We start from the raw sequence: 23,668 nt of genomic DNA, 5'->3' as shown, positions 1-23,668 counted from the left end.
AGAGCAAAGAGTTGGAGTCTGGGGGGCACCAATCTCCAGACAACTGCATGGTTAACACCAAGGGATGTATGTTTCTCTTCATTCTAGAGATCTTCCACTGTTTCATTCTGTAAAAGCTCTCATGATGACTCAGCATTTTAATACTTTTTGGTGTCCCTGTTCCATTCCCAAGAGCCAAGTGCTGGCTCAGGGTAACTTAGTGCATAAAATGCTAGGTGATAATAAGACAAGGTAGTAAGACATAGGGGCTTCCCTGAAGGGGCTCAGTGGGTAAAGAATCCACCCACAATGCAGGAGATACAGGAGACCTGGGTTTGATCCCTGGGTCAGGAAGATCTATCTCCTGGAGGAGGAAATGGCAACCCACTCCAGTATTCTTGCCTGGAGAATCCCATGGACAGAGGAGCCTGGCGGGTTACAGTCCATGGGGTCCCATGGACAGAGGAGGCTGGCGGGCTAGAGTCCATGGGGTCCCAAACAGTCAGACACAACTGAGCATGCACACACACACACACACACACACACACACACAGCACACAGTGATACACGAGAGAGGAGGAGGGAAACATGAAATCCTTCCAACCCTCCAGCTCCCATTTTCCCTCTTGAGCTTGTTATGAGTGATGGGCTCTGTCCCAGAAGCCAGGAGTGGGCAGGGCCTCAGAGAGGGTATGGGAGGCCACAGTCTGCCTGCCTGTGCCCCGTGAGCAGACGCTGCTGGACAATTGGGCTATTATAGCAATGAGCAGAGAGTAATGACTGATAGATGCAGATTCCTGTTTCTCGCCCTCTAGCCTTTTAAAAACCCTTTGTTCAGTAATTAAATGTATAAACCTTGTAGTTCTCACTGGGCATTGGATTTCAACAGGAATTTGGCCAAAATCAAGACTGGAGAAGCGGCCCCGCCGTGACCACCTGGGCATTCTTAGGCAGCCTGGTCCTGCTGACTCAATCCTCTCTTTGAACTGCAGGACTTATGTAACTTTAGTCTAAGAGTCCAACCCAGGGGTTCTATTGCCAAGACTGAGAGAGAGAAAAAAAAAAGTTGATTAAATTCAAGACATGGCAGATAATGCCAAAAGACAGAGGAAATGTGATCTCCGAGGAGGGAGAGAGAAACATGTGTGTTTTGGAGATAGGAGTGTCGGGCAAATGGACGCTGAAGGTCAGATGACTTCTGCAAAGCAACTGCTCTGAGGAATTTATACTGGTCCCCTGGTACCACTAGGGGTAGTTCTGGAGGGTGGCTGGTGGTGGCTGATGTTTTGCCAATGGACTCAGAATGTGACTTGAAAACCTGCGTGGAAGCCCATGAAATGTTCAGGTGCTTCTGAAGACAGGCCCCATTCTGGGACTTAGGTAGAGGACCACAGCACCCCACCCCCACCCCCAAGAAGACCCACACACCAGATCACACTTGGAGCTGATACCACAAGTCCCAAATGCCCTGGGCCTTAGTCCAGACATCTTCAAGTTGGATGGGACCTTGGACATAATTTTTTACAGGTCGGCAAAGTAACACCTGCAGAGGTGAAGTAAATTACCCAGATCACATATCTGCTTGTGGCAAAGACGGGACCACAGCCTGAAATTGCCAGCAGCCCTGAACCTGCTCATTCTGGTGCCAAGCTGGGTGGTGGGCACAAGGGGGCTGGAGAAAGAGACAGTTCCTGGGCCGGGCACCCCCTCCCTGGCTCTTGCATTCTGGGAGGACACTTTTGAAAATTCTGTCCGGGCGCTAACTGCACAAACAAAACAGAAGAGCAAGTGGAGGAGACGCAGGGAACCAGCCAGGAAGGACATACTTAAAGCATGAAGTCACCAGCTCCGAGGGCAAACCACCCATGGAAAGAAGGTTCTTGTGCTGAGCGCCTCCGACATGGCTCTCCGAGGCTTCGAGGAGCAGCAGAGAAAATGCGAAGAATCTACAAAATGTTCTGCAGCTCTGCTCAGCTCTTGAAACTCAAATATTTGTTTTCTATCAGGAAGTGGCTCAGAGGACGGGCACAGTCTCACAAAGTGCGTGATCCGGGCACCAGCCAGGCGCCCCAGCGGGGTTCAGGATGTCTTAGCCACGCCTCCAGTCAACACCTTTCGACAACAACTGCACCTGAGTCAGAGCTAAAGCCCTTCCTGGGCTTAGCCCGACCCTCCAGTTCACTCCCTTCGCCTCCAGAGTCCAGAGCAGTCCGGCGCCCCCTGCTGGTGACCTATCTTGCTTCTCTTCTGATGGATTTAGGAACTGGACTGCCTTTCCCAGCAGTGAGTCTAAGACTTTCTGTTCCCTATTTTATAAGACGCTTCTCTCTGCTTAAAATGCCCAGTGCCTGGTGATGCTGTGTCTTTTGTGCTTAAAGGGAGAAGGAAATTCATTGGGAAGTAGTCGGGGGTGGATGACCACATCCTTCCCTCGCATCCTGGATGTCACTGGGAAGGATGAATTCCTGGCTGGAGGCAAGTGAGCTCCACGCCATCACCTCTGAGCACATTAGAGCCTTAAGCCAGTATGCTCCCCACACAGCTGAGACTTGGGCAGGTTTGCCAGCTGTCTCATCAGATGGAATGCAAACAAACAGAGATGGGTGAGCCTGGCTTGCTCCTGGCGCTCCCTCTCAGCTCTTCCAGGGGAGAACTCAGGGCCGGTGAGGGCTGCCCTCCACCCAGCAGGGCTCCCTGGTGGTGCCTGTCTTCAGGGAAGAAGAACCTCAAGGCCCCTGAACTCCCCCCAGGCCACTCCTTTAAGCCTGCAATTCCTGCTGTGCTGTGCATGCGTGCGTACTCAGTGCTGTCCGACTCTTTGTGACCCCATGGGCTGTAGCCCACCAGGCTCCTCTGTCCATGGGATTTCCCAGACAAGAATACCGGAGTGGGTTGCCATTTCCTCCTCCAGAGGATCTTCCAGGCTCAGGGACTGCACCTGAATCTCCTGCGTCTCCTGCTTGGCAGGCAGATTCTTTACCACTGAGCCATCTGGGGAGCTGAAATTCCTGCTACAGGAGGGAAAAAAGAAAAAAAAAAAAAAAAAAGGCTTTCACAAATGAAAAATAAGACTTAAAGGTCCATACCCCTTTAATGAAAAAACTCTCAAGCCCATCCAAATTGGAACTCACTGATTTAAAATCTTTTTTTACTCAGATTGAAAAGAAAAAAAGAAGTATATAAGAGCTGGACATAAACTCTGGCTATTTCATAATTTTGCCCAGGGCTTACCCTTTTTGCATTAAAAAAAATCTATTCACCACACGGACGGGGGCGGGGGGTGGTGGGTGTAGATTTTCCCGTCTTCTCTCTGTATTGTCTGTCATCTTCCTCAGCTATGCCATGTGATTTTCTCAAAATTACTGCTGAGTTGTCTATGAGCTCAGCTCTCCAGTGGGCACTCTTATACTGAGCAAATACTGATGAGCTTTAAGGCAGCCCCTCATTTGTGAGACAGTGGAGATGTAGCAGTCAAGCCCAACATTCTCCTTTTACAGGCAAAGAAGTCCTTGCTGCTGGGGTGAGAGGCTGGCAGGACTCAGACCAGACCACAGTCGGTTTTGCTCGGGGATCTCATCCGGGTTTCACAACTCCTCTGGTTCTCCCGGAAGCCAGTGACAAGATTGCACCTCCAAACTCTGCTTTGTCTCAGGATTCTTAGGACGAGTCAAAAGGCTTCCTTTCAAGCTTTCTGTGCAATGGAAACCCTACTTGACTAATTCAAAACCACCTCTCTGGAAATCTCAAATCTTTGGCACTAATTCAACATAGAGAATTATGTTGCATAATAATTATTATTTTCCCCTCCATAAAGTAGGAGAACTCAAGTGATATAGGTGAGTCACACACTGATACTCGATGAAGGCGACCTTCTATCACGATCGGAGAACCAAGACCCGGCGTGGCAGGTTTACATTGATAACTAATTCCTGTCCTTAGGTTCTGCCTGCAGAGAGACCTTGGTGCAAGGCGTTGTTTATACTCTAGCTTCGTGTATGGGATAGGATGGGGAGGAGGACATGGGTTCTGTCTTAGAAAGTGTGTGTTAGGTTGGTGGATGGTCTGGAGGAGGGGACTAGAGGGAAAGAGTGTACACACACACACATGCACGCACACCTGTGGTTGCCACAGGCCTAATGTTTGTTCCCATTGGCTGGCTCAGCAGAAAATTTGGCTGAGTTGCAAGACTTATGTTTTGAAGTCTGGTGTCATAAAAAGCAAATACATTTTTCAGGTTCGGGAACACACCAGCCCAGAAGAGCCAAGGGAAGAGGGAGAAAAGATTTCTTTTTTCCCTCCAGTAATAACTTTTAAAGTCAGAGCTGAAATTCACCTGGGAACCCTGGTGATGCTGACTTACCCTGATGGTTCTCTACGCCCAGTGGCCAAGTCTCCAGCCCTGGAGACACACTCTCAGCTGGTAGCTGTGATGTCACTTTTTGTTTTCAACACATGTTCCGAATTACCCTAGGACTGACCAAGCAGGATTGGGTTGAGAGCAAAAATCTCTAATCTGACAGTCACCATGATATCAGGAACATTTAGAAAAGCCACAGCTCAGGACTGGTTCCTGACTTGATGGAATAATTGCGCTTGCTTCTGATGATAAGTAATCGGTAGGTGGCAGCTGTGGGTGATGGGAATAATTCAGGAACTAACCAGGAAGCCTCAGATCTGGAAGAAGGAAGAAGCAAAGTCAAGGTTTTCTTCAATGTTTTCACAGTTTCTTTAGATTGTAATACAGCTTAAATCCCCAAAGTGTAACCAAGGACACTGCCATAGGAAATTAATTTGATATTGGCCAATTTAAACAGAAAGACAGAATGGATTCACAAGCTGAAGAACCACAGATGGAATCAGATTTGATTATTTCTGACTTAAGAAAACAAATTTTGAGAGAAGAATATAGTTTGATTGTGAAATTAGAGCTGTATCAATCAGATAGGTATCGAAAGACTTAGAGAAAGGTTGTACTTTTTAGAAACAGACTTCTAGGATCATATTTTAAAGCCTCTGGGCTTGGTTCAGTGTTGTCAACGGGTTTAAAGAACTTCCTTTTTAAAATTCTTGAAACAACATTAAATTTTTTAACCTTTTTTTTTGGTAAGAAGCCATGGTGACTTTGTAGGAAAAAGAGAAGGGGTGATCACAACATCAGACCAAATCACCACTGTTGAGTTGAATTTTGAACTTCCAGCTCAGAACAGGTCTGAATTTGCTTTGCCATTTCCTCAGGCTCCAAACAGGGGGGACTCCTTCTTGGGGGTGGGGTCACAGAGATTAGAGATATTTGTTACCTCAAGTCCCTTCAGGTTGGGCTACTCTGTAGAAAAGGTCTCATTTAGTGTAATCCCTAGAGAATAATCACCATTTGGTTATTAAACTCATTTTCTTTTGGCCAGATACCCCCCAAATGCTTCAACATCACAAGTAGATTGAAAAATGAGAATGTGGAGAAGGAATCAGGGCCTAATATTTCTACACTTTTATGGAATTTTCTTCTTCAACAATTGGACTTCCCTGGGAGCCTGGTGGTTAAGACCCCACACTTCCATTGCAGGAGACATAAGTTCAGTTCCTGGTCAGGGAGCTAAGATCCCCAGTGGTGTTCAAAAGAAACCCAAAAAGGTTCTGGTTCATACCAGTAGATCATTCTCTGGGATTACATTACATCTAAAATAATAAACTACATTTATTTTTTTAAAAGAATTAAGAATATTGTCTACTTTCCTGGGAAATGGGGTTGTGTTGAGAATCAGCTCATAGTGAAAAGTGGTGAACATTGTCATCAACCCTGTATCATGGGTGCAGAGGCCTAGACCTGAGCATAGGAACTCAAATAAGGAGCCTAGCAAACGATGGACCCTGAATGCATGAGGTGGGCAGGGAAATAAGAATCAGATGTTTAGGAGAACTGTTTAGATTTTATCCTTATATTTTCTTAGGTATTCAATCCAGTCTATCCAAAAGGAACCATGCAAATAAATTTTTTTTTCCATAAAGAATTCGATTAGAGATGTGTGTTAGTAGCTCAGTCGTGTCGACTCTTTGCAACACCATGGACTGTAGCCCGCCAGGCTCCTCTGTCCCTGGGATTCTCCAGGCAACAATATTGGAGTGGGTTGCCATTCCCTTCTTCAGGGAATCTTCCTGACCCAGGGGTTGAACCTAGGTCTCCTGCTTGGCAGGCTGATTCTTTACCACTGAGCCACCTGGAAAACCCTGATTCGAGATAACCATTTTTTAATTTCCAAAGCTATTTTTCTAACCCGATATAACCAGAAACCTTTTAAAATTGAGAATGTTGAGTTTGTTGGGGATGACAAGGTTGGAAAGCATTAGATAAAGCACCCCTTCACACCTGCCAAGGGACAAATTTCTGTTGTGTAATAATAGTTTTCGCATTCCTCGGATGGATGCACTCAGTCCAACTACAGGGCACCTGCCAAGCTCAGCTGCAAAGTGGGGAGGAGAAGGGACCCATAGGCACACTAGCTCTGTCTTAGCCTGACTTCCCTAGAAAGCAGAGCCTGGTGTAAAAGCACATACTCAACTACTCCACTAGGAAGCACCATCCCAAGGAGAGAAGAGTCAGTTATCAGTTATGGCAGGGTGGGGTGGTTTGTGTATACATGCATCTCCAGAAACACAAAGCTTCCATCTTCAACTATGGAACCATGCAACAACCACACAGGACACTCCATACCCCAAATTCATCCTGGTTAGCATTGCTTTCTGCCATTTCTGCCTTCACTAAGCTGCAAGAACTCTTGCCACATCCTAGGCATCTTTTGCAAAGGAGGTTGATTATCAGTGATAGCAGAGTGCAAAGAAAACCATCGATCTTGAGCTTCCAACGTACGATGCGGTTTGTTCTTTCTGAGAAGATAGATCCTACTTGGGCCCGGAGGTCCTGTGCTCCACAGCCTTGTCTCCCTCACTCAGGACTGGTTCTGTCCAGCTGCCTCCCTGAATCTGAGCATATGATTGGCCACTGTGTGTTATAAAAGAGGCGCAGTCTGGACTCACCTGTACGCTAAGTTCTGTCACACTTTCAGCCTGAGTCAGCCATGGAATGGGTTTGGGTGGAAGTGTCTCTCCCAGCACCAAGGGACCATAGTGACTCAAAGGTGGCCACAGTGCAGATTGGACGTCTGGGTTTCTTTGGAAGTGAACGTGAGTTTTAAGGCCAAGTTTCCAGTGTGTTCCAGCACAGGGACGACTGAGCAGAGGAATGTTCCTGAACCAGGGGGAGAGGGTGGCTCTGGGAACTGCAGGTTCTGATGGTTCAGGAAGGGGCGAGTCTGATGAGAACCTCAGGGGAGCGGCATGGTCCTTTTTAGCCCCTTGGCTCCCTGGGGAACCTTGGCCTTGCCCACTGGGAGGCTGCAGTCTCTCCAGCCTGGAGCCTGAGATGGCAGGCTCCTTCCACCCCCAGGGTGCTGTGTCGGGAATGTTTGCCGAGTACACAGGGGTTCCTCTGATGAAAGGTGCACCCCGAGTACAAAGTGTTATTGTTCTGTCTTACACAACGTAGCTGAAAACAGGAGCATGCCATTCTGCTGCAGGGCGGGATGTCTCTGCAGCGTTTGCCTGGGAGGAACGTGTGCCCAGTGACTGGAGGAGACGCAGTGGCCAGCATGCAGCAGGGTGGCCTGAGAACAGGTGAGGAGAGAGAGGCATGGGGGCTCCTGGTGGGGCTCCCCCAGGTGACGGGGTGAGATGTGAGGCTTGAGCCACAGCCAGGGAGCCCTGCTGCGAAGCTCACGTGCCCCCAGGTGCCACCAGCCTGGCCAGGGATAGGGCAGGGATCAAATACTGCCGACTACAGGGCACCTGCCAAGCTCAGCTGCAAAGCATGGGGAGGCAGAGCCAGGATCTGAGGGTGCCCCAGTTTGGAGGTGCCACTCAACGTCAGCAGGCGGGAGTCTCCTTTGGGGTTTATTTCCCAAAGCCCCAGGACAGGTGGTGGTGCTCTACCCGACCAGCTGTGCCCTGGCTATTCTTCACCAAGTGGGAGATCGAGCACTGAGATCAGAGCATCCCCACTGGGGCCCCGTGGTCCCCAAACCACACGCCCTGAGCCTGAGCACGTGTGGCCCTGCCCTGCTGCTCTCCGGGCTCCCTCTTTGGACCCACAGCTGATGGTCTAGGTGTTCCGCAGTGTCGGCTCTGATGTGTTAAAAATAAAACCAAGAAACAACAGGGTTTCTAATTATTGTGCTGACAAATGAGTCTCGCAGCAGTTTCCCAACGATCAGCTAATGAGCTCTCATTGGAGCCTTTGGGCCAGACCTCGGTGCGGCAGAGACACAGAGCAGGTGCCTCCTCCGAGCAGCCTGTTTGGGGATCTGATCACATCTTCACTCTGGTGCAGCGTCCCTGCCTAGGGAAGCCCCGGCACAGTGGGTTGGGGGGCACCTCCAGGCTGAGAGCACCAGCTGCGTCAAGGTCAAGGTTGGAGGTGAGGCCTTGGGACCTTCCTACATTGGCTTCTGGCCCCCGTGAGACGTTCTCATCAGGATGGCGGAAGCTCTGAAGGGTGCTCGGCTCAAGGTGCCTTGCGCATGGTCTCTGCCTTCTCTTAACACCGTGCTGGTGACGTCAGGGGTTGTTCAGGGCTGTGAAGCAAACTTGTCAGGGTTTGGCCAGTTTTTTATGGCCAAGTTGAGTGCTGGCTTTCATAAACTGTTGAAAAGGAAGGGAGGGTGTCTTTTCACCTTGCTTATAGTTCCCTTTGTTGTGCAGAAGCTTTTAAGTTTAATTAGGTCCCATTTGTTTATTTTTGCTTTTATTTCCAATATTCTGGGAGGTGGGTCATAGAGGATCTTGCTATGATTTATGTCGAAGAGTGTTTTGCCTATGTTCTCCTCTAGGCGTTTTATAGTTTCTGGTCTTACATTTAGATCTTTAATCCATTTTGAGTTTATTTTTGTGTATGGTGTTAGAAAGTGTTCTAGTTTCATTCTTTTACAAGTGGTTGACCAGTTTTCCCAGCACCACTTGTTAAAGAGGTTGTCTTTTTTCCATTGTATATTCTTGCCTCGTTTGTTGAAGATAAGGTGTCCATAGGTATGTGGATTTATCTCAAGATGAAAAGACAGCCTTCAGAATGGGAGAAAATAATAGCAAATGAAGAAACAGACAAAGGATTAATCTCAAAAATATACAAGCAACTCCTGCAACTCAATTCCAGAAAAATAAATAACCCAATCAAAAAATGGGTCAAAGATCTAAACAGACATTTCTCCAAAGAAGACATACAGATGGCTAACAAACACATGAAAAGATACTCAACATCACTCATTATCAGAAAAATGCAAATCAAAACCTCAGTGAGGTACCATTACACGCCAGTCAGGATGGCTGCTATCCAAAAGTCTACAAGCAATAAATGCTGGAGAGGGTTTTGGAGAAAAGGGAACCTCTTACACTGTTGATGGGGATGCAAACTAGTACAGCCGCTATGGAGAAGAGTGTGGAGATTTCTTAAAAAACTGGAAATAGAACTGCCATATGACCCAGCAATCCCACTCCTGGGCATACACACCGAGGAAATCAGAACTGAAAGAGACACGTGTACCCCAGTGTTCAGCGCAACACTGTTTATAATAGCCAGGATATGGAAGCAATCTAGATGCTCATCAGCAGATGAATGGATAAGAAAGCTGTGGTACATATACACAATGGAATATTACTCAGCCATTAAAAAGAATACATTTGAATCTATTCTAATGAGATGGATAAAACTGGAGCCCATTATACAGAGTGAAATAAGCCAGAAAGATAAACACCAATACAGTATACTAACGCATATATATGGAATTTAGAAAGATGGTAACAATAACCCTATATGCAAGACAGAAAAAGAGACACAGAGGTATAGAACAGACTTTTGGACTCTATGGGAGAAGGCGAGGGTGGGATGATTTGAAAGAACAGCATCAAAACATGTATATTATCAAGTGTGAAACAGATCTCCAGTCCAGGTTGGATGCACCCAGAGGGATGGGATGGGGAGGGAGGGAGGTGGAGGGGTTCAGGATGGGGAACACATGTAAATCCATGGCTGATTCATGTCAATGTATGGCAAAAACCACTACAATATTGTAAAGTAATTAATTGTAAACTAATAAAAATAAATGAGGAAAAAAAAGAAAAGGAAGGGAGGGGAAGAGCTCAGTTTCCCAGTAGAGTAAGATGACATCTGTGGCTGATAACTGCACTCCTTACCCCTAACTGCCTGGTCCACTCACGGCCTCCTGGATAAAAGGATCAAGGAGTGACCAGAAGCCACATCAGGAGCTGGGGTACTCCCCAGCTGGGGAGCTGGGATCCCCCAAGCCCAGCCGAGAAGCTCAAAGGACCGTTGGTGAAGTCCTGCTCCTCCCTCCTCATCAGTCCCCTCTCAGAAACCCCAGTGCCACGAGGGCAAAGATGCTGGGTCCAGGGCCCAGGATGAAGCCCAAGCCCAGAAGATCTCTGCTGTTATGAGCTGGAAGAATGACTGAGTCAGGCGTTCTTCTCTTAGTTTCTTTCACTTTCATGGGCCCTCGAGACCTCCCAGTCTACTCCAGCCCCTTCCCTGCTCACCGTGGTTCTCTCTTCTTAGCATTCTTGCTCCCTTTCTGTCCAGATTTTAATTAATTATTGGTCTCCAGCCAACAGAGTTAGCCCTCTCCTACCGTGCTCAAGGCAAACCCACTAACAAGGTCAAACTTTGCTCAAATGAAATAGAGAAGCGTAGCTTTTCTTCTCTTTTCTCTGCCCTCCCCGCCATTTAAAAACCATTATCTGGGAAATTTTCAAACAAACAGGAAACTAGAAAGACTAGAGTCATGACACGCCCTGCCCAACCCCCACCATCATAAACTCAACCTTCATCAACATTTTGCCAATCTTGTTTCACCTCTCCCCTGCCCTTTTGGTTTGGGGAAATATTTAGTCCTCTTTTTTAAAAAAATATATATATATATATCTTCTTCCTGGAAACTTTTTTATTTTATTTTTATCTGAATTTCTTTCTTTTTTTCTTTTTGGCCATACCATGCAGCTTGTGGGATCTTAGCTCCCCGACCAGGGATCGAACCTGTTGCCCCCTGCAGTGGAAGTGCAGAGTCTTAACCACTGGACCACCAGGAAAGTCTCATTCCTCTAACTCTCTGAGTGCATTTGGAGAGGTTCCCTTACCTTCATGCCCACTGTTAACACGTCAGCTCCGTCACGATGGGGCACATACTTGCTCCATTATGTTCGTGTCACATATCACTCAGTCTTATTTCTGTGTTGAGAGCTGTTTGAATTATGCAGCATTTACAGCATTAAGTGCTGTTATTTAGAATCCAATTTGGCTCACTTTAGATGAGCAATAGGGTCTATATTTTTTCTCCTTTCCCATTTTCCTTCTTAAGCTGAAAATTAGATTTGCCCAACACCATCCCCCACCCCAACCCCATCCCATAGGGTGTTGCTTTTTCTTCCGTTCTTTTTGTCTAAGTGCATCCTGAAGCATTTCACCAGCATGCTTTATTATTTAACCACACGTCACCTGCCCAGGAGACATTCTGAATATTGACAGCAGTAATGAAATAGCCCAGGTCCTGACCAACCCTTTTCTGTGGGGTGTTCATGTGCTGAGACAGACCTACTAGGCTTTGTCAGCACCGATCTCTGTCTCCTTCACGGCCAGAGGGGCAGAGGCAGATGGAAAGACAGCTGGGGATAAAGGACACCCTGGCAACATCTAGGTCTGACTACACTTGGACTTGACAATTATTCCTGTTACACACACACACACACACATATATACACATACACACACATACACACACACACATATACACACACATATATACATACATACAGTGTATACATAAACACAGATGCATTCTATCTATCTATGAATTTGTTGGTGTTGCTACTAAGTCGCTTCAGTCATGTCTGACTTTGTGACCCCGTGGACTGTAGCCCACCAGGCTCCTTTGTCTGTGGAATGTTCCAGGTAAGAATGCTGGAGTGGGTTGCCATTTCCTCCTCCAGGGAATCTTCCCAACCCAGGAATCAAACCTGTGGCTCCTGCATTGCAGGCAGATTCTTTACCGCTGAGCCACCGGGGAAGCCCGTGATTCTAGCTACATTTTATTTCTAACATTGTATACAAGCTCAGTCCTGGGATTTTTTTTTTTCTCAAATGTACTGTTGTTTATTTTATTACTATTATTATTTTTGGAATATAGCTGATTGACAGTGTTGTGTCTGGGAAGCCTTTGTTGGCCTTTTTCTTGTAGGCAGAGAACAAGGTTGATCCATGGCAAGTGCATGTAGCATTACCTGTGGGTTCCATGTGCCCCTTCCCCTACAGCTCACCAGATCCAGGAGCAGATGGGGTTGGGGGTGGCACCCAGGGGGTCCTCCTCCTTCTTAATCAGAACCACATCACCCTAACTGTCAGTCCTCAGCCCAGATGCCCTGTGTTCCATGAATTCGGATCAGCACAAAAGCCACATCAGCAAGTGGGTCCCGGCGTCCATTTTCCCTCTAATTAGCCAGCCACGCACAGCCAGGGAATGTTTCCCGAGTTCCTCCTGGCTATGCCCAGACCTTCACCACCATCCCGAATACCCGTAAATGTGGATAATGCTAGGATCAGGAGCTAGTTGCCAGGGCCAGAGGACACAAAGGCACCAAGGGGCCGAGCCAGGCCTGTCCTCCCCTCGGTCCTCTCTTCAATGGCCCTACTTCCTTGAGTTTCCCTTCCCTCCAGCTGGTGGAGGTTTGTGAAGACACCCTAGTTGGGCCCAGACCTCAGCCCACCCACTCCCTCCCGTTGTCTCAGCTCCTCTCCGGGGCCTCCTCACCTGTGCTGGGTGTTTAGATCCCCAAGTCATAAACACAGGGCTGCTCTGATGCAGTGGTTTCTATGACAACACAAGTTGACATTCATCGGTCAACTCTGCCCAGGTATCCTGCCTTTCCTCATCATAATAGCTGACATTTTTTTTTTTTTTTTTGCGTGCTTGTGTGCATGCATGCTCAGTCACTCAGTTGTGTCCGATGCTTTGATTGAACCTGAGTCTCCTGCATCTCTTGCTTTGGCAGGAGGATTCTTTACCACTGCGCCACGTGGGAAGCCCTGTTTCAGGTACTTTATCTGTATTAACTCACAACAACCCTATGAGGTAGATACTACGGTTGTCCCCATTTTACAGGTGAGGAAACTGAGGCACAAAGAGGTTCAGCCATTCGCCCAAAGTCATACAGCTAATAATTGACAGAGAGGGGATTCAAATCTGAGATTCAAATCTGACTTAAGAACACAAATTTCCTTAAAAGTAAACCTGAGACTAAGTAGAATTATATATGACATGGAAATAATTGAATAAGGTTCTTGGCTCAGAAGATGGCATGTTGATGCTTTTCTTCTCCCCCTTGTCTTTTTCTGTTTTTTTTTTTTTTTTTTTATTACAGGATTGTTCACACCATCACCATGTCGAGAGTAAATAGACGGTGAATCTTCAGATAACATGGAAATGGAGGTGACAGTTTGGTTAAGCTTGTTTGCTGTGACCTACTTATGTCAGATATGCAGGCATAGGTCTGGTTGATAATCTTGCTTAAGTCCTGTAAATAAAGACTGCTGAAATCATCCAGCCTTTTTGTAACTGTTGTAGAGATACTACGTGCAAAGTTTCTAGAAAGAGAGGACCTATCTTTAGGGATTTGATGATCAACTAAAATCATCAGGGAAAGTAACTAAAAGGGAAATAGATCTGTGACTATGAATTGGGTGTACAAAAAAATATATGAAAATATCTGCAAACTCCCCACAATGGAAGAGGCATTGTGAGTGGAAAGGGGCCTCCTTCCTACCTTTACAGTAGCTCAGAGGATGTTGCATCATAGGAGAAATTCATTAAAGACGGAATTGCAGAGGAATGTCTGATACAGAGCCTTGTGATCTGGGAGTTTTCAGGGAGTGTCCAGTAAATCAGCGAAGGATAAGGCACAGATGAAGGCTGGGGCTTTAAGGGAGGATCAGGATGGGAGAGCTAGAAGGAAACTGGGTGAGACTTCACCCAGACACACATGGCCACCGCCTCCGCTGTTCTTCCAAGATGCTCTGGGCATAAAATGAGGACAGAGACCACGTCTGTCCCCTTTGGTACTGTCTAGCTACAGTACCTAGCACGTAGGTGGTACTCAATATTCATTTGTTGGGGGGAAAAATCAATGAATAAATAAATGAAGATGGTGACTGAATTCTCTGTTAAGTCAGTCGGGTGTAGGAAACTTGAAGAGTCATCTACCCCTCTCCCATCTAATTCCCCTAAATGTCTGGCCAACATCTCCATCTTCCTTCATTGCATTACTCAGGTCTCCCGGCATGGCCTTCTTCACCAACAGAGACACCCTTCAGGCGTCACCCGCGGGGTTATTCAGTGTCGCCAGCTGCCTCGGCTAGAGGGAAGACATAACCTCCAAACAGCGGTTGCCCTCACTCACAAGCATTGCAGCGTCTCTGCTGCATCCTCTTGAGGCCTGTGGGCTCCGTCCGGACCCTCCTGAGAAAACCTTTGGTGGGGGTGCGGGAGGTGGGACAGTTTGGATCATGGCATTGAGCCAAGGCGGTACTGGCAAGAAGATGGGCACAGGGGCTTCCCTGGCAGTCCAGTGGTTAAGACTCCAAGCTTCCAGTGCAGGGGGCACAGGTTCAGTCCCTGGTCAGGGAACGAAGATCCCACCTGGGATTTGGGAGGGACATTGCATGGCCAAAAATTTAAAAATAAATAAATAAAATAAAAGGAATAGGAGTCGAGGTTGCCAGACAGCGAGCCCCCAAGAACAGTAAAAAGAAGAAGATGGGCACGCAGTCGTTTCTGGTTCTGCTGTTAGCACACTCTGGGCTCTGGGACAAGCTCCCTCAGTCCTGTCTACCACAGGCCCTTCACCATAGGACAGGGGTGACAGAAGGAGAAGCTCTTTGAAAAGTTTAGTGTTCTCCTTAAAAGTGCTCTCTAGCCAGTGAAATTTTCCTAGAGACAAGTCTTAGTTTTCCTATAACTCTCTCCTTCTTAAAGCGTTTATTATTATTATTTTTTAATGTGTGTGTGGGGAAACCTGTGTACTCTTTCCACTTCCACCATTTCCTAGTCAGGATTTTTTTTTTTAAAGCAGCATCTCCTCTGAATTTCTCAGCAACCATACTTTACCCTGTAGGTGGTTCTCAATTCAGAGTTGAAATTCATAAGCAAACTGATTTTTCTGAGCCTCATGGTGGCTCACACATTCAAAAAAACTCCATGTGTCTGTCTTCTTGTCACTGTGAACTCTCCTCTTTCTCATCAATCTCTGAACGAATCTCTCAGCAGCTCCTCCCCACAATGAGCGCTTCCAAATCAGTGTGAAACCCTTAATTTAATTAACACCATCACAGTTTCTCAACAAGGGTAAATGAGATCAACTACACTTACACCAGAAAGGAAGGAAATTAATTTTCCTCCATTGGGGGGAAAAAAAAAGAAAGAAAGCTTTGCAAACTCAGCAAATTCACCATTGTCTTAGTGGGAATCACAGAAGATCCTGAATCCAGGGGTCAGCAGGTCACGCATCCTGGGTGGGTTTCAAAATAACTCCAGAAATACTGACAGCAACAACTGAAAAGAGACCCCAGGGGAAAGATATTCCTTAAGTAAAGGAAAAGGATGGGGTTGTGAAAAGAGGGAATTAACATCACTATCAGAAGTGAGGTTTGATGCTGTAATCTGCACGTAAATAAAGCATACTCAGAGCTCCTCTCTCACCAGTTTGAAGACTTCTGGTCAATGTGTTGTTTAAATCATGATCAGAAGGAGATACCCATCATTTTCTATTTTCTAGAACCAGATTTTTAGGGGGTAAAAGGGAAGGGATCCAGCACTTAGGAGAGATTTAATGTAAAATATAAAATAAGATGATTAAGACAGAATGGATCATGTCTAGTAACCCTCAGCGTGCTCTAGGACCAAAATGGGCCAATTCATGTGAAAGCTGGCTGGAGACGAGCAGGTAAAAATCTGGGTGAAAGAGGCATGGGGTCCATCCCTGACCAGTGCTGGGAAATATGCCAACTGCATCGTGTTTTCTGTGGAAGAAACACCCTGCCGTGATGCTAGAATGCAGTAGGAAACAGCTGTATTCGAGAGAAGGAGAAACAGTCATCTTGTTATGCTTCCCTGTTAGACTCTCAGGCAGACACATGCCATCTTGATTACTGTGCTTTTCAAAAGATACAGAAAAGCTTGAGACAATCCAGGAAGAGTGACCCAGGGGAAAAGATAGAAAGTGTGATGGGAAAGAGGTCCTAGAAGGGAAGGTGAAAGGATCAGGACCACCAACCTAAAGAGGAAAGAGCAAGTGGTGAGGAAACACTGTTTTCAAACATGACAGATGTTTGGCAGAAGGATACTGATCCTATGTTACCTGAGTATGTGGAGGCCAGGACCGAAAATGCAGATGGAAATCAGAGCAGCAAATAAATCGTCTGATGGCTTTCTGGCTTCTGCCAGAAAGACCAAGGCCAAGGCCAAGCTCCCTCATAGTGACGCAGGGTCCCATCTGGTGTCTCTCCTGCCAGTCACTGCGAACCCACACAGGACACGTCATCTGCCCCTGCTTTGAATGTCTTTCACACGTTTTCACTAGTAGCGACAACTGGGAATCTCTTCTGGGTGGTACCCTCTCCTCTCAACACAGGAGCTCTCAACACAGCACTGGACCAGAGTTTGAACCCAATTAAAGGTTGTTAAATCAATGAAGAATTGAAGGAGGGAATTCTTAATGCCAAGAACAAAGACTAGGAAAGAGATGTCTAATATGAAAATTGGTTTTTTAAGATTCTTTTTTTTTTATGTGGACCATTTCTTTAAGTCTCTATCGAAGTCGTTACTCTATTGTTTTATGTTTGGCTTTTTTTTTTTTTTTTTTTTGGCCACAAAGCATGTGGGATCTTAGTTCCCTAACCAGGAATTGAACCCATACTCCCCTGCATTGGAAGACAACGCCCTAACCACTGGGCAACCAGGGAAGGCCCTAAGAAGGAATTCTAAAGTGAGATGCTGTCTGTTGTATTCTAGAAATTCCCCTTCATCCCCCCGAACTCAGTCTTCAGTAAAATCTACAGTGCTCACTACTACTTTGTCAAGTGGGTTTTCATTTTGGGGACACACTTCAGGGCCTAATCCTGCTTCAAGGTGGATCAAGAGTGAACTTCTAGAAATTCAGCATCTGGGTAACACTGGAAAACCCATTACACCTTCTCTGAGGAAATCCTGCTGTTTATGTCTAGATTCTAACCCCTCAACAGGAAATTTTGAATCTCATGTTCCTGCTGATACAAAAAAGGGTTGAGCAGAAAATTAAATTCTATCTAGTATGGATCTAGATTCTAACCCCTCAATAGGAATTTTCTTGATGTCATGTTCCTGCTGGTACAAAAAAGGGTTCAGCAGAAAATGAAATTCTACCTACTATAGCTCTTTTCCTGTAGTAGGTTTATAATACATTCTTGAGATCTTATGGTAATTAAACAGCATGCCTATTCTAGGGCAGTAGGAACTTAATCAGCTTCCCACGTGGCTCAGTGGTGAAGAATCTGCCTGTCGATGAGGAGACTCAGAAGACTTGGGCTTCATCCCTGGGTGGGAAGATCCCCTGGAAGAGGAAATGGCAACCCACTCTAGCATTTTTCCCCAGGAAATTCTATGGACAGAGGAGCCTGGTGGGCTACTTTGCAAGGAGTTAGACACGACTGACTGAGTATTCACTCAAAAACTCAGTTACAGTGAGCCTTCTGCATCTTTGGGTTCCACATGCAAAAATTCAAGCACCAGCAGATAGAAAATATTTTTTAAAATTCCAGAAAGCGCCAAGAAACAAAATTTGACTTTGCTGTGCGCTGACAACTATTTATACAGCATCTACAATGCATGAGGTTTTGCAAGTCACCTAGGGATAACTTAAAGTCTGTGGGAGGACACAGATACTGTGTCATTTTACGTAAAGGTCTTGAGCATCCGTGGATTTGGGTATCCCCAGGGGTCCTGGAATCAATCCCCTGAGGAGGCAGAGGGACAGCAGCATTCTCTCACACTGACCACCCATGTGTTGGCCCACCTCCGGTCACCTGTCTGGATTTTTTATTTAGAATATATTGTCCTGGGGGGCATACAGCTTCCTTGGAAGGGGAGGATGGAGCATCTCCTAGAGCTATTCAGCACCTCCGCTTGAACTTCACAAAGACCTGCAGGGAAGACAGTGCCTGCAACTGGCCCCTCTGCCACTGGCCAACTCTTTCGGGTCAACTCCAATATTTTTCTGGAACTATGTTGTATTCTGTGAGGCTGGGAAGGATTGTGAGAAATCACCCAGTTCGTGCTTCTCCGGCTGGGCAGAATGGAACTCAGCCTTTACAGACAGCTGGGTGGTTCTCTATAAATTTCCACGTGCTCCTTCTACGTCTTACATTTTTGTTTCCAAACCGTGTTCTCTCCAAAGCAAGCCTTCACTGTGTTTACTTGAAGACACATTAGAGCACATGGTTTCCCATAGTACCTCTTACCGCTTTGTCAAAATTATGCAAACTAAGAATAACCCCAATCTGGTTGGGGTTGTTTGGGATTGAGAAGTAATTAGATTATAATGTGTTAACCTGTATGCTAATATTTGTCCCCAAAGATAAAGAGATCTGAAAATGCTAATGTGAGATCCTTTCAGGAAAAGAAGATTATGAGCTGGGAGGTCAGAGGTCAGGGGAGGAGGAGTGGGGAGGGGAGCCCAAAGGGCCAGGGAAACCATTTGAGGGTTTGGGTTTGTTTGCTTCTTTTTTAAAAAAAATTTTTTTTGTTTAAATTGAAGTCTAATTAATTTACAATATTATGATAGTTTCATGTGTACAACAAAGTGATTTGGGTATATATATTATATATATATGTGTATGTATATATATATATATACATATATATATACACACATCTTCAAATCATGATGACTGCGTGTTATAGTTATGAGCAGAAAAGATTAAGAGGATGACGGAAAGAAATGTGATGAGGGACTGAGAGCAGAGCAGATATGGGAAAGGTGGAGAGGGCCCCGGGTGGTGCTAGTGGTAAGGAACCTGCCTGCCAATTCAGGAGACGCAAGAGATTCGGGTTCAAGCCCTGGGTCGGGAAGATGTCCTGGAGGAGGAAACGGCAACCCACTCCAGTATTCTTGCCTGGAAAATTCCACGGACAGAGGAGCCAGGCAGGCTACAGTCCATGGACTCACAAAGAGTCAGACATGACTGGGTGACTAACGTGTGTGTGTGTGAGAGCACTAAGTCACTTCAGTAGTGTCTGACTCTTTGTGATCCCATGGACTGTAGCCCACCAGGCTCCTCTGTCCATGGGATTCTCCAGGCAAGAATACTGGAGTGGGTTGCCATGCCCTTCTCCAGGAGATCTTCCCAACCCAGGGATCGAACCCAGGTCTCCCACATTGCAGGCAGATTCTTTACCATTTGAGCTAATGGGGAAGCCCAGAAGTACTTTAAGTCTGGTGCATTTAATTGCACTGATGTATTGAAAACGTGGCAGAAATGTTGGGAAACCTCTGAAGTCCTGCTAATTGGATTGCAGCTAGCACCCTGCTTCCTCCTCTGAAACTGGGTCTAAAACTGGTAAAGTAAAATTGCCAGCAATAACAGATAATGTGCCACGTGGGTGTCCGTGATCAATGCTCAGCGTCCTCCCCTGGGGCGAGGTTTCCAGATGCCTTTCAACAAAGGGAACCGGCTGTTCCCAGGTTGTTGGTCACACGTCTTTTTAATCAGTTGTGGACACAGATGTTTCCCCAATTTTGTTCTGACATGAACTTACTTCTCTAATCAATGGCGCTCAGCATATGAATTCAGGAGACAGATTTCCTTACCCAGTAGTGTTCTCTCCCTACTTTCTGTATCATCGACTCAGTGTGAATCACCCTGAAAAAGACCACCTCCAAAGCTCTGAAAGTGCTCCTCAAATAATTTCACCCTGACAGTTTCTCTTGGTTGCAAACAAACACTATCCCCAGTGAGGTGCTATTGGTGGGCAAAACGCTGCTGGTGTTAAACCTGGTGTTAAACGCTACTCTCCGTCAACAGTGAGCCATCTGTCCTCAAGAAACCCGTTGCCCTTCCCTGGCTTCAGCTGGCTTGTCCATAAAAGGATGGCTGAGCATAGTGTATTCTGAGGTCCCCTCTGGTTGAGCTCCCAGGTTGAAGATATATACTCGGTGTCTGGGAAGTAACAGAAAGGCCGCCCCTTTCCTGCCTGAAAACCCTGCGGGATGCTCTTGGCTTCAGAGTTTGTTGTTTCTCTCTCCTCTCCTCTCTCCTTTTCCTTTCTTTTGGCTTCGCCGGCCCTTCATTGCAGCTCATGGGCTCCACTAGTTGCACTGCATGGGCTTAATTGCCCTCTGGCATGTGGGATCTTAGTTCCCCAACCAGCAATCCAACCTGCGTCCCCTGCATTAGAAGGCAGGTTCTTAACCACTGGACCACCAGGGAAGTCCCTCTCCTCTCTTTTCTGCCTGGTAAAACCCCACTCCTGCTTCAGTGTCCAGCAAGTCGCAGGAAGCTGCTGAGGGAAAGCGACCTTCCTGTTCTTACCTTCCAATTCTCCATCAGGAGGACAGCTCAGAGGGGCGCTGCACACACAGGCAGGAAACAGAAACACAGAGGTGGTGATGCACAGAAATTCCCAAAGGCTCTAGGGACTGGTTTGAGAGCTAAGGAAAGTCTGAGGCTGGGAGAAAGTGACGGCTGTTGTTTCCAGTTGCTGGGTTAAGTGTCTAGTGTTCTCTGCTTGGTTGTTACCCAGAGCTCTGTAGTTACAGCCTTTCTCTCATGATGCCCTGTCTCTACCCGCCTGACCATGTGCAGGAGCCCTTGACTTTGAACACCCCAAATAGTCCTGTGGATTTCTCTATGTTTGACAATACACTTGGGACTGGCCATTGGTGTGTGTCCACCCCACCTGGCCCTATAAGCCTCAGGATTGGTGGTTTATGACCACAGGATATAGGGGTGTTTTCAATGCAAGACGAACCTATTTCAGTGGATCCTAGATCTAGAGATACAGGCTCTAACTATTAAATAAAGGGAGATGCTGGATCCCACACCCCGGCTCTCCCCCTGTTCCTGTAATTCCTTTGCTCTTATGTCCTAAAGGGAGCAGATCTGGGTTCCTGGGAGGGGAAACTTTCTCTCTGTGTCTCTATCTTTCTTTCTTTCTCCCTCTCTTAAACTCTGTATGGATGCACCTCGCCACTCCTCCCTGCATAATCCAATCTCATGCATAATGTTTTTTTTTTCCAGTTCCTCTTAAAGATGTACTCAGCGACTGAAAATAAACACCTACAATTTGCTGCAAGTTTTCAGACTTCTTTAGCTCCCAAGCAGACACAGGCGCCTTCGGGAATCTGCACGTGGCCGCCCTGCTGGTTCCCACAGCCTCGCTCTCTCCACCCGCCACCCCCAGAGGTGAACACTCCACTCTGCGGTGTGTGAAATATTCGGGTCTCTCCTTCCCTTGTTACACGCTGCTGCCCTGCTGTGTGTCATTTAGCTGGGCGGCTTAGCATCTATCTGCCCAAAAGTGGACAAGATCAAGGAGAAAAGGGAGCCCTCAAGGCCAGGGCCTCCCTATCCCAACTCATAAAAATGCATCCCTGTTGGAGGATTTTGAAAGTAATAACACAAATATGATGCTGTGGGCTCATTTTTTTATTTCAATAACCTGTATAAGAGTGTTTCAGGGTAGTCCAGAAAAAGAGCATCTGTTCATATGTTCTATTTCCTAATGAAAGGAGCCTTGTGAATAAAGAAAACCAGGGGAAATCTGTCGATGTGAGAATGCCTCCTCCTTTTGTATATGGCATGATGCTCAGTGCAGGGCTGAGCAGAGAGCTGTCGCTCACTAAACACCTCCTGCGTTTTGGGGAAGAGTGTCTCATGAAAAGTACATTTTTATCTCATCACTTACACGTGGAATCTAAAATATGACACAAATGAACTTATTTACAAAACAGAAACAGACTCACAGGCATAGAAAACAAACTTACGGTTATCAAAGGGGAAAGTGGATGTCGTGCCCGACTCATTGCAATCCCATGGCTCCTCTGTCCATGGGATTCTCCAGGCAAGGATACTGGAGTGGGTTGCCATTTCCTTCTCCAGTGAGGGGATGGAGGATGGATAAATTAGAAATCTGGGATTAGCAGATACAAACTACTATATATAAAATAGAAAAACGACATTGTCCTATTGTATTGCACAGGGAAATATATTCAACATCCTATAATAAACCATAATGGAAAAAGAAAAAAAAAGGATATGTCATATAAAATGCATAGAATTTGGCCAAAACTATAATGAGAAGAATATTCTTAGCCCCGGTTTTCTTATTAAATGGAAAGATGAAAATAAAATAATCATTAACTTTTTGAAAACTGTATTTTATCTCAGCTCCTACTCTGAAAATGACAGCTCTTTTCTTCTATTTTTTAAAAGCACTTTAAATGTGCTTTTTAACACACCTGTGTGTCAAATTCTGTGGTAAGCACAGAACAGGCAGAATTGGTTTATTCTTCACAGCAGACTTGGGAGACATCACCTTTTACAGGAAGAGAAAACAAGGCCCAGAGGGCATAAGTGGGTGATCGCCACGTCATAGCTAGTAAGTGGCTCGGCTGGGATTTGAACCCAAGTCTAATTGACTGGAAGTGTGTACTTTTAACCACTATAAACAATGTCTTGTCAGAACATGAGTTATCTGGGGTTAACAGAGTGGGCGATGAGCTGTTTTGAAACACACAGGAGTCCAAACACTCTTCCTTGTCTTGCCTTCCTGGCATCTTTGGTTGGCATGCCTTAATCATTCCCATGGCATTTCAGGGGCACTGAAGGGGAGGAGGCTGTGTTACATTTTTATTAAACTCATTGCTTTCTTATTAGTAAGAGATACTGAGCCACACCCAGAGTGAGCTCCAAGTTCATGATTCACTATTTCCTGATCTCACAACTGTCTTCTGGACCCTCAGGTTCAGGAAAATTTCATAGAAGAGGAAATTAAGCTCACTTCATCCATCCCAAGTGGTCAAGATATAGAGAATTCCCATTCCAGGGTTTGGAAGAGCCTGGATAGCTACAGTAAAATGAAAACTCATTTCCTGTTTGCCATTTTGTTTTCTTCTGAGAGCTAAACATATCCATTTTCTTACACTCTGGAAGTTTCCTCTCCTGTTTATTTAGGAGACTACCCCATTGCCTTTTCACTACCAAGTGAGGCAGAGCCCTTGCAGATTTCTAAAGACAAGTGGCCTCACTGTCCCGACCACTGTGTTAGTTTTCGACATCTAAGGGAAATGATTTGGGCAGCCCAGTACGACCCCTGGCCAAGGGACCAAATTAGCACAAACATCACTCCACCCAGTAATTACCAGCCCTTCTCTGAATATTTTTTGGGTTCAGAGTCACCGGAGGCTGGAGTGGACTCCAGGACTCGCTAAAATATCAGAAATACCAGCTCACTCAATGGTGTGGACCTTGGGGTGGGGGGTTGGTGTTAGAAACTGCATGACCTTCAAAAAAGAAGTGCTTTAACAATTACGGATATAGTGATGGACAGCAAAA

General features: G+C 46.1%; 1 protein-coding gene across 8 annotated transcripts; it reads left to right on the top strand.

Annotated features, from left to right (window-relative positions):
- The first annotated feature begins 1,778 nt into the window (after positions 1 to 1,778).
- LOC122447577 lies at positions 1,779 to 21,874 on the top strand. Of its 8 annotated transcripts, XR_006271288.1 has the most exons (5): positions 1,779 to 2,262; positions 7,517 to 7,644; positions 13,078 to 13,120; positions 13,447 to 13,514; positions 14,353 to 17,140. XR_006271288.1 is itself a non-coding variant. In XM_043478274.1 (4 exons), exons 1-4 carry the CDS (start codon positions 1,813 to 1,815, stop codon positions 13,487 to 13,489), a joined length of 633 nt encoding a protein of 210 aa, XP_043334209.1. In that variant the 5' UTR covers positions 1,779 to 1,812; the 3' UTR covers positions 13,490 to 13,618. The 8 variants fall into 8 exon arrangements, 1 of the variants encoding a protein (XP_043334209.1); XR_006271287.1 differs by lacking the exon at positions 13,078 to 13,120; XM_043478274.1 differs by lacking the exon at positions 14,353 to 17,140 and having other exon boundaries at positions 7,548 to 7,644; positions 13,447 to 13,618.
- The last annotated feature ends 1,794 nt before the right edge of the window (positions 21,875 to 23,668 follow it).

Source organism: Cervus canadensis, chromosome 9 (genome assembly GCF_019320065.1).
Source record: "Cervus canadensis isolate Bull #8, Minnesota chromosome 9, ASM1932006v1, whole genome shotgun sequence".
NCBI classification, from domain to species: domain Eukaryota; kingdom Metazoa; phylum Chordata; class Mammalia; order Artiodactyla; family Cervidae; genus Cervus; species Cervus canadensis.
This window is presented reverse-complemented; position numbering and strand designations above follow the sequence as displayed.